This window comes from Scardinius erythrophthalmus (assembly GCF_964197995.2).
Source record: "Scardinius erythrophthalmus genome assembly, chromosome: 3".
NCBI classification, from domain to species: Eukaryota; Metazoa; Chordata; class Actinopteri; order Cypriniformes; family Leuciscidae; genus Scardinius; species Scardinius erythrophthalmus.
The window spans coordinates 57,265,482-57,276,128 of record NC_138223.1 but is presented as its reverse complement, the minus strand read 5'-3'; the positions used below and the strand labels follow the sequence as shown (position 1 = coordinate 57,276,128).

The window sequence follows — 10,647 nt, the reverse complement described above, 5'->3', positions numbered from 1 at the left end:
TACGATTTTGGAAACATTATTTTAAGGTAAAAAATGTTCCTTAGTGTTGCTTTAATACCAAAAGCCTGGGTTACAGCAGAGCGAATAAACTATGGCGCTAGTTTAAACTAACACAGACCATTTTTACTCTTGGTTCTGTTTAGCTTTTTTAGAAGAAAGAAAAAGAAAAAAAGACAATTGCTCACATCTCAGACACGTTAATGTTGTGATTAGTAATTAATTAGTGATATGACATCATTGACAGGCGACACAATTACACAGGCCGTTACACTGGTTAAAATAGCTAATTTTTGCGGATTGATGGAAACATTTGGGATAATATAAGTACACAAGTCAACAAAATGTATAACATTGTTTTAGTGGTTTTTGGATATTTTTGTAAAACAAAAGACAGACTGAGTTGCCACAGATTAGAACTTTGTTTTCACTGCCCGGCCAAAAAATATAATCGCTTTTTGGATTTAAATAGTCAAATGCTTAAGAGTCTATGATTGTATCATTATTGCAGTGATTATTATGTTTCTAACATGTTATATGTTTGGCAACAGTTCTTCTAACCCTAATTGATGAAGTGTGTAGCTTTTCATGTCTTATACAATCAGGGTTGGTGGTGGCGCAGTGGATAAGACACATGCCTTTGGTGTGAGAGACCCGGGTTCGAATCCACTGTGAGACACCAATGAGCAAGACACTTAACCCCTAGTTGCTCCAGAGGCGTGCGACCTCTGACATATATAGCAATTGTAAGTCGCTTTGGATAAAAGCGTCAGCTAAATGAATAAATGTAAATGTAGGAAGACACATCATGGCCATATTCCAGGATGACAATGTCAAGATTCATCAGGCTCAGATTGTGCAAGAATGGTTGTGAGGAGCATGAATAATCATTTTCACACATGAATCGGCTCTTCTGAGTCCAGGCCTTAAATTCACTGAAAGTCTTTGGGATGTGTTGGAGGAGATTTTACAGAGTGCTGAACTCTTGCATTGTCAATACAAGATCTTGACCAAAGATTGATGCACTTTTTAATGGAAATAAATGTTGTGATGTTATTTACATCTAGATGTGCATCGGTTCTGGTTCGAGATCTTATATTGACAATGCATGAGTCTAGCACTCTGTAGCTGAGTGGGGTCAGTTCATTACGGAAGCTTCTAATGGTCATCTACTGGTCAAACAGTTGAAGAGCAAATGTCTGATTCTTCAACATGTAAATTTTGAAACAACATATTAAGTCGACAACATGATCATCAGAGGTTCATGTACAATTCAGCATGAACAGTCCAGTCTGATCAAATTCAAATAAATGCTGCTAAAACACTGTTGTGATCTCTATGTCTAATGTTAACATTCATATAGTCTTCCTTTCTTTATTCATAGAATATTGTGTACACATAAACTCATATTCACTGTAAAGATGCATGGAAACAAAAGTGATAAAATGAATTGAATGCCTCTTACAGTTCATTAATTAATGAGTAAACTAAAAGTACATATAGTTTGATCTGGGTTTTGTCAGACTGAACTGTGTGATGGATACAGGACACAAAACACTGCATATTTGCAATAAAAACATTGCCGTAACGATACATTTGGAATGTGCTTTTGTCTCACACACAATCCTGAGAAAACAGGAGAATCTCAGTGACTTTCAGTGACTTGCTCAAGCATTTCTCAAACCACAGCTCTTATTATGGTTTCACCGGCCTCATGTGACGCTTATACACTCTCTGACATGTGAAGCATGAAGAGCTGCTGAATATCTCTCTGATTTCCAAACATCTTCTGTATGTCCTGTGCTGTATTTTTGTGTAATATGAAATAGTGTGTCTCCTCTCTACAGTCAAGAGATGAAAGCTGCTGGAGTTTCTTCACACAGAGTTTTAATTGCTGATTCTATTCTATTTTAATTTAATTAACAATTAAAAGTAATACCCTCTATGGCATGACTTTTTGTTTTTTGGGAAAAAAAATCTTTCACCCCATTTTTTGGGAGCTTGGGAGTCCTTGATAACATATCCATCATAAAATGTGCCCCTCCTCCACCCCTGAACCAGATATGGGTTTGTTGCCTCAGGGCAACACTGTGCTACTAGGGTACTAAAACTCAAATGTTTTCTACATAAGTGGAATAGGGTAAACAAGCAATATGTGCATTTGAAAATGATTTATTTTGACAAAAATCAATCACAAATGGTGTTAACCTATCACAAACATCAAACAATCAATAAAAACAACTATTACTATTAATTATAACTAACACCCTCCCATATGTATGTGTAGTGTTTGGTGTAAATGTTCATATGAAAATGAAAATTTATACATAAAGTGTTATGGGGGTGTTAGTTGTAATTAGTAGTAATTGTTGTTTTTGTTGATTATTTGATGTTTGTGATTGTTTTTTATTTATTGTTTTTTCTATGTTTATGTAACATAGGGTGCTTTCACACTTGCATTTTTGGTGCACACCTGGGTTCGATTGACATCAGAGTTTGGTTTGATTGGATGAAAACTTCTCACCCTTTCCGAACCATACCCCAGTCTGAATAAAAAGTGTGGTCTGGTGTTCACATGAATTGTGGAAGTGACGTATGATTTGATAAAACTTTGTGTTTGTGTGTCCTCACTCCTATTTCTGGCAAACGTGACTACTGCATACTTGGGGGGGGGGGGTGAGGGGGGGGGTACTCTTAAGCAATTAAAATGTATTTTCCATTGCTTTTTTTGTTTGCTTTTTACAGTTAAAATTACAGGAAAAAAAATACAATCACAACTAACACCCTCCCATATGTATGTGTGTGTAGTGTTTGGTGTAAATGTTCATATGAATATGAACATTTATACATAAAGTGTTATGGGGGGTGTTAGTTCTAATTAGTAGTAATAGTTGTTTTTGTTGATTATTTGATGTTTGTGATAGGTTGAAACCATTTGTGATTGATGTTTGTCAAAATAAACCCTCTAATGCACATATTGCTTGTTTTCCCTATTCCACCTATGTAGAAAACCTTTGAGTTTTAGTACCCTCGTAGCACAGTGTTGCCCTGGGGCAACGAACAAAAAAACACAGTTTTAGTATATAAATAAAAACAAAATAAATATTTAAACAATCAAACATACTACTTTACATACTGATGCACATGCATATATTTTTTTATAAAACAATATTTTAACTTAAACATGTTAAAAAGTGATCTTTATCTTACTAATTGGTGGCACTCTGTAGCATGTGGTTTTGCTTCATTAAAGCACAGCTCCACCCCCCCAAAAAAGGTCACACCCACTTCAGCCCCTCATTTCATTGAACAGACATGTCAGGTGATGTTAAATATTAAAAAAAAATATATTAAAAAATTAAAGGGGCGGTGTGAGGTCCAAAAATGTGGTTTGTTGCCTGAGGGCAACACCATGCCATAGAGGGTTAAATAAATGCATGAAATAGATTTAAGTGAATTAACCCTCAGGGGTCTAAGGTGTTTTTGGGGTCCTAAAAATGTTCTGACATGCTCTTACATTTGTGCTTTTTTCAGTTGCTTATAAACATATTAATGGCAACTGTGTAATTACACTCTATTTAGCACAAACAGGGCTACCATAATATGTGAGCAACATGTATGTACATGTTTGTATTTTTGAGAAAATAATGTTTATGCATGGTTATTGAAAAAATGAAAAATGAAAATGTCTGAAATAAGGCCACAAAACACATACTAAATATGTGTCAATAAGACTTCTGAATAATGCATTTTGTCGCCTAGAGTTTTTTCTTCAAAATGATGTGAAAATCATCCTTCCTAATCATTTACATAAAACAATACATTGATTTAAATTTTGTACGACACTTTTTGTTTGGAAAGGCAATATGCGGGTGGGCGTGATTCACACCTGAAGAGACAATGGGCCCCCGCATAATGAGGCTGCATACGTAATGAGCCTTTCATTCAGGTGTGTGACTGAGCCACAAGAAAGAATGCAAGGACAATATATATATATATAATTGGTTCACAGTTGTTGTTGTTTTTTCCACAAATTGTGCTTGCAAATTGTATAATATCCAAGGTAAACATTTCTAGTAATTGTGCAGTTAATTCTCATGCTGTATTTTCAGATTTGGAATATATTCTCTACCCAAATGTGTCACTAATAAAGCATAATAAAATTATTTATAAGGCTTATATTGACCTTTTAAGATTTTTTTTACATCTATCCTTGTATGTATATATATATATATATATATATATATATATATATATATATATATATACTTTTTTTTGCTATTTTATTTAAAAGGTTATACAATTACAACAACAATTAAAATTGTAACAATATTTCCAGTGTAATCTTTCTTTGTAAAAACTAATGTATACATTTTATCATACGTAATTCAATTCATATAAGCAGAAATTGGCAACATTATAAGCTTATTTGATGTGGCAGTATTTTACAGTAAAAACTTTATAATCTATCCGATTTTTACTCCTCTCAGTATAGCAATAGAGTTCGGTAAAAGCTGTTCATTCATTCACACACAGAAACGTGATTCATTTTTAAACAGTATTTTTGCCAGCTGTAGCTAAATAACAGCACGCATCTGTGCGTTCATTCATTCATACATAGAAATGCGATTCATATTTAAACAGTCTTTTTGCCAGCTGTAGCTACATAACAGCACGCATATGTGCGTTCATTCATTCAGCGTGTACAGATACTTGCGATTAGAACAAAGCAGATATAGAACTGACCTATTCCTCAGCCGGATCCCTTTGCTCCTCGAAATGAAACTTCCAGCACTTCTGAGGTAAATTTTCCAGGATTATTATCAAGATAGTATTATTCCTCACAGCGTCGTAAAGTACATGAGTCTGAAAGTGAACTCGCTGTGTGTGTTATCCAGCTGATATGGGCATTCACGGGTTTGCCTGGATCAACTCAGATTATTTGCGTTTGAATAGCGCGCGCTCTCCGTGGGCGGAGTCACATTAAAACTTAATGAGCTGAGATGAGAACGACTGACATCTCTCTCTTTTCATACATATTACATAAACTGAGAATATTTGTTTTATATAAAAAATACTTCATTTAAAAGAAGAGAATTCAAGCTTCATGCCTGTGTGTCTGTATGCCTGTTTGACTGAGAATTCGCTGAGTTACAGTTCATTTTCGGGCGTGTTTCAGAATGGACTACACTGACAGAGAGAAAGCAGAACTCGCATCATGTTTATTTTTCTTTATTTGGCAAAAAGCACAACACTTTGTTTTTATTGTGCGTATACACAAAAATAATACACACTAGTTTTCACAACATCCCCCCAGGCCATTTTACAATCAAAAGTTATAAATAAATACAATGACATGTCAGCACCTAATGAACTGACAGAGAATTAAGTAGAGTATACTGAGTGCAGTTGTATTTTATTTTTTTATTTTTTTGCTGTTCTACACAAATGCTGGCCAAAATAAACATGGGATTTTTTTTTTAATTAGATGCTTTTATCATAACAAAATTACTTTCTGGGAACTGTTCCCAATGCCAGTGTGAACATTCATGTACAATAATCATCCGTGTGCAAACTTGCATGAGAAAGGAAACATTCAGTGTTACAACTGTACTCCATTACTCAGTCTACTTTGGAATTGTGGAACAGCGTTTGTTTGTTGTTAAATCTGACACAGAGACAGGTCGGACTCAAAAACCTTAAATCCAGCATAGAGTGGTTCAGTGAATGTGGTGTTGAATGTGTATAAGTGTGTGACTGTGTGTGTGTCAGAGACGCTGTAGAAGGACAGAGTGCCGGACAGCCAGTCCAGATACACTCCTACTCTTTTAGATTGTGGTACATGGATTGGTATGTTATTGCACACATTATTGTGCCAGACAGTGAATCCTTTACCAGTGCAGAACAGGCACCAGGATTTGTCATTGTATCCAAACTTACAGACAGTCCCTTCTTTCCTGCTGATTCCTTTATAAGCCACTGCTACACGAGCCCAGGAGCCCCGTTCAACCTCCCAGTAACAGCGTCCAGTCAGACTCTCTCGACACAGAACCTGAGGAATATCAGCAAATCTTTCTGGATGATCAGGATACGGCTGACGCTCTTTCACATATTCTATCTTTCTGTTCTCTTCAGACAGGATGAGTTGAGTGTTTGCTGTCTTTGGATCCATTGTAAGATCACAGGCATCTGAACACAAGAAGAGAGACAAAGTTTATTAATCTCATTTGTTTTGTTTTTTTTAAATGTACAAGAGTGTGTTAGAAAAAGAACCTACACTTTTGTAGTCCTGATTTTATCCTGAAGAGCCCTCCATGATCCAAACTAAAAAAGACACACAAACATACAGACAAAACAAACTGTAAGTAGTTTGAATAGATATTCACATACAGACTGTTAATATAAAGAGCCAAGTCATATTTATTTGTATAGCACATTTCTCAAAACGTTCCAAAGCAGCTTCACAGAGCCATATGTCTCAATGTCTTAAGATTTTTTATATCTTGATATCTTCAGACCCCTGTAAACATCTTTACAGGAAATATTCTGCAGTCTTTTTGAGCTCCCAGTGAACAGTCAAAGGAGCTAAAATGGATTTGATATATACATATAACTGTAAAACAAATAATTTAATATTTAGTTACCAATAACCTCTGTAACCAATAAATAACAGTACATGAGTATCTCTACCATCTTCTTAATAACCCAATCTATATATTCTAATTAACATACTCAATATTTTAGTTGTATTTTCAGCAAGCACTTATTAATATTGCAAATATTATGCAAATATGGCCCTTTTACTCTAAATATGTAAAAACTGCAATAAAGAAAATGCTTACAAATGCATTTTGCGAGTTAAAATATGGATTTAATTGTTACATGCAGAGATCTGAAGAACCTGAAGAAGAAGTAAGGATTTTACTTTCAAAGTAAAGTTTGGTTAAAAGCTCCAACTTCAATTATTTGAGTTCTTAACTGGTACCCCACATACTTGAGTATCTGCAGTGAGCAGTTTGGATCCTTCAGTTTCTCAGAGAGTAGCTTGTCTCCAGATTCTCCTGGGTAATTGAAGCTCAGATCCAGCTCTCTCAGGTGTGAGGGGTTTGAACTCAGAGCTGAAGACACATAACCACAGCCTTCCTCTGTCACCATACAGCCTGACAACCTACAGACACACATCAACAGTAAATGGGTTGTTTTAAAGCCAGTACGGAACCACCATGAATGGTTCAATGTAAAAGTCAAACCTGAGTATCTTCAGCTGACACCTTGAACTCTTCAGTCCACCAGAGAGCAGTTTCACTCCTAAATCCTGCAGGTCATTGTTACTCAGATCCAGCTCTCTCAGGACAGAGGAGGATTGAAGAGCTGATGACAAACTCTCACAGCACTGAGCAGTGAGATTACAGCCAGCAAGACTGAAATATATGAGATTTATATTTTTTAACTGCATTCTACAATTAGGATTTCAATAATATCAGCATCATGTAAAAAATACTTTAAATAATCAAAACATACTTAAGATGTATAAGTTATCACAATTCCAATTATATTTAGAAACTCTTCAGTGTAATACATTATTAAACACTCACATGGTTTTCCTGCAGTTGATCACAGCTGGTATTAGTCTTCTTCTCCCCTCATCTGATGTGTTGTATTTCTTGAGGTCCAGCTCATCCAGCACCTCCTCTGACATCTGAAGCATGTAGGCGATTGTTGAGCAGTGAGCAGGAGAGAGTTTCTTCTCTGAGAGTTTGTCTGATTTTACAAACTCCTGAATCTCTCTGGACAGAGTCTGATCTTTGACTTCCAGCAGACAGAGGAACAGATTGATGGATCTTTCAGCAGAGAGTCCATGTCCGTCTTTGATCTTCTCTTTAATGTACTGTGTGGTTCTTCTGATGCTCTCTGAGCTGTTCTCTGAGTGTGTCAGTAGATCCTGTAAGAGTCTCTGATTAGACTCCAGTGAGATGCCCAGCAGGAACCGCAGGAACAGATCCAGATGTCCATTTTCACTCTCAAGTGCTTTATCTACTGCTCCTCTTAGCATTGAATCAAAAACCTTAAGGGTCTCCACGGTGCTTTCTAAATAGCAGTAAAACACATGGAAAGCAGCTAGAAACTCCTGAATGCTCAGATGAATGAAGCTGTAGACTTTCCTCTGATGAATCACAGATTCCTCCTTAAAGATCTCAGTGCAAATCCCAGAATACACTGAGGCACCAGTGACGTCTATGCCGCTCTCAATCAGGTCCTCCTCATAGAACATCACATTGCCCTTCATCAGCTGTTTGAAAGCCAGTTCAGCAAGTTTTACAATCACTTCTCTGTTGGACTGCAGGAGTTTATCTGGATCTCTCTCTTCATACTTCTGATTCCTCATGTTGATCTGAATCAGCAGGAAGTGGATGTACATTTCAGTCAGAGTTTGAGGGATTTCTGCACTCAGATCTTCTTCCAGGAGCTTCTGAAGCACAGTGGATGAGATCCAGCAGAAGACGGGTATGTGGCACATGATGTTGAGGCTTCTTGCTCTTCTGATGTGTGAGATTATTCTGCTGGCTTGATTCTCGTCACTGATTCTCTTCCTGAAATATTCCTCCTTCTGAGGCTCATTGAATCCCTGAATCTCTGTCAGATGGTTGATGTATTTGGAGGGGATCTGATTGGCTGCTGCTGGTCTGGAGGTGATCCAGATGAGAGCCGAGGGAAGCAGCTCTCCTTTCATGAGGTTTGACATCAACTCACCCACTGATGAAGTCTCAGTCACATCAGAAACTTTCTGAGTGTCTGAAAACATCAGTGTCATTCTGCTTTCATCTAGACCATCCAAGATGAACACAACTTTACACTCGTTATAAATCTTTGAGTCCAGATCTTTAAGTTCAGGATGAAAGTCCAGCAGAAGTCTGTGAAGACTGTACTGATGATCTCGGATTAAGTTCAGCTCTCGAAATGGAAGCACAAACATGAAATCTACATCCTGATTGGCTTCTCCCTCGGCCCAGTCCAGAATGAACTTCTGCACAGAGACACTTTTCCCGATTCCAGCGATGCCTTTAGTGAGAACAGTCTTGATTTTGTCTTTCTCCTCACATCCTGGTTCAGGTGAGGCTTTAAAGATGTCATTGCAGTAGATTGAAGTGTCTTGTGAGTGTTGTGTTCTGGCTGTTTTCTCCATCTGTAAAACCTCATGTTCTTCATTCACTCCTTCTCTCTCTCCCTCTATGATGTAGAGCTGTGTGTAGATCCTGTTCAGGAGGGTTTCATTCTCTTGGAGTTTGGTACCCTCAAATAATCTCTCATACTTGATCTTCATGTTGTTTTTAAACAGGTCTTTGACTGTCTGCACTGGTCCATCGCTGAATCTAGTGTGTTCTTCCATAGAGTTGATACTCCGGACAGACTCTGATCTCTGTCTCTTCCTCCTGCTGATACTGAAATAAAAAAAGGGCATTAGAGTACTAGTTATATTGAATAACTGGAATGCACATATCATGAGTAGTGGCTGTAGTAATCACACAAGGCAGGAGAATCCAAAAAAAACACTTTATTAATCCGCAAAGGAACATACAAGAGATCACAGGAGCAAACTAACACATAATCATGAATGGATACTGGACAATGAAACAAAGGAAACTGAGGGCTAAATTCACAGGGGAGTAATCAAGGTAAAACAGAACAGGTGCAGGGACTAATTAACTGCCAGGGAGACTAAAAATGATCAGTAACACAGCCAAAACAGGAACAATGAAAACCAAGATACAAATAAAACTAAACGGACATAGAACTACTACATAGAATGAGGCAGAGGGCTGTGAGAGAACGGCACGAGGCCGGTGGCATGATTACTGATGCGCACCCCCTGCGGGCTGCACCGGACTCATATCTCTCACAGAGGAGCTTCTTAAGCATTAAAAGAGGAGCAACGACAGTGAAGGATGAGAGAGGACCAGGTCTCGACCAAGCGGCAACATTCTAATCTGAAAAATGAAGCCTACCCGGAAGCGCGAAAAACTGCAATACATCGAAAATCCGCTAGAGGGAAGTCTCAAAAGGGAGCAAATGTCTATAGACCACCATGTTAAAATGTCCGTTTTCACAGCATAAATTCATGTTTTTACAGGTTGGTCCCATGGACTTTTATTGTATTTTTCGATAGGTTCCGAGTGCCTGACAACTGTGAGGGGGGTGAATTTTTTTCTAACTCGTTAGTTTAGGTCGTATTTAGATATAAAATGTATGACAAATAAGGGCGTGGTTAACTTTGATTGACAGCTTGATTGACAGCTGATAACGAGCATAGGCTGCGCCAAGGAGAATGACAACATAAGAAACGCCATTTTTTAACACAGTTGAAATATAATACTACTGTTTCTGTACCATGAAATGTAGTTTTAAGAGTTTTTCAGGCGAGAATGTAGTTGTTTAAAGCTCAAATCTGTGGTTTATTTCTAAAGATTTATGCAAATTTTATCCAGTTGTGAGATCCAGCGATGACCGGGCGCTCGGCTCTCATGTACCCCGCCTGGAACAGCCTTTCCTCGGCTAGTCGTTCTGACGTTTGCCGCTGACTCTGGCGTCTCTGTAGTGGTTAAACATGAGATATAATTCGTCTTGTGTGTATCTAACGGGCGATTTTTGGTC

The 10,647-nt window shown here is 37.5% G+C and overlaps 1 protein-coding gene across 1 annotated transcript; it reads right to left on the bottom strand.

Annotated features, from left to right (window-relative positions):
* Positions 1-5,659: 5,659 nt before the first annotated feature.
* On the bottom strand, positions 5,660-9,319 carry LOC308687475 (NACHT, LRR and PYD domains-containing protein 3-like; the record flags this gene model as incomplete). The annotated part of the gene is made up of 5 exons (XM_081360046.1): positions 5,660-6,186; positions 6,275-6,321; positions 6,992-7,165; positions 7,248-7,418; positions 7,593-9,319. 5 exons carry the CDS (start codon positions 9,317-9,319, stop codon positions 5,660-5,662), a joined length of 2,646 nt encoding a protein of 881 aa, XP_081216172.1.
* Between the last annotated feature and the right edge of the window lie 1,328 nt (positions 9,320-10,647).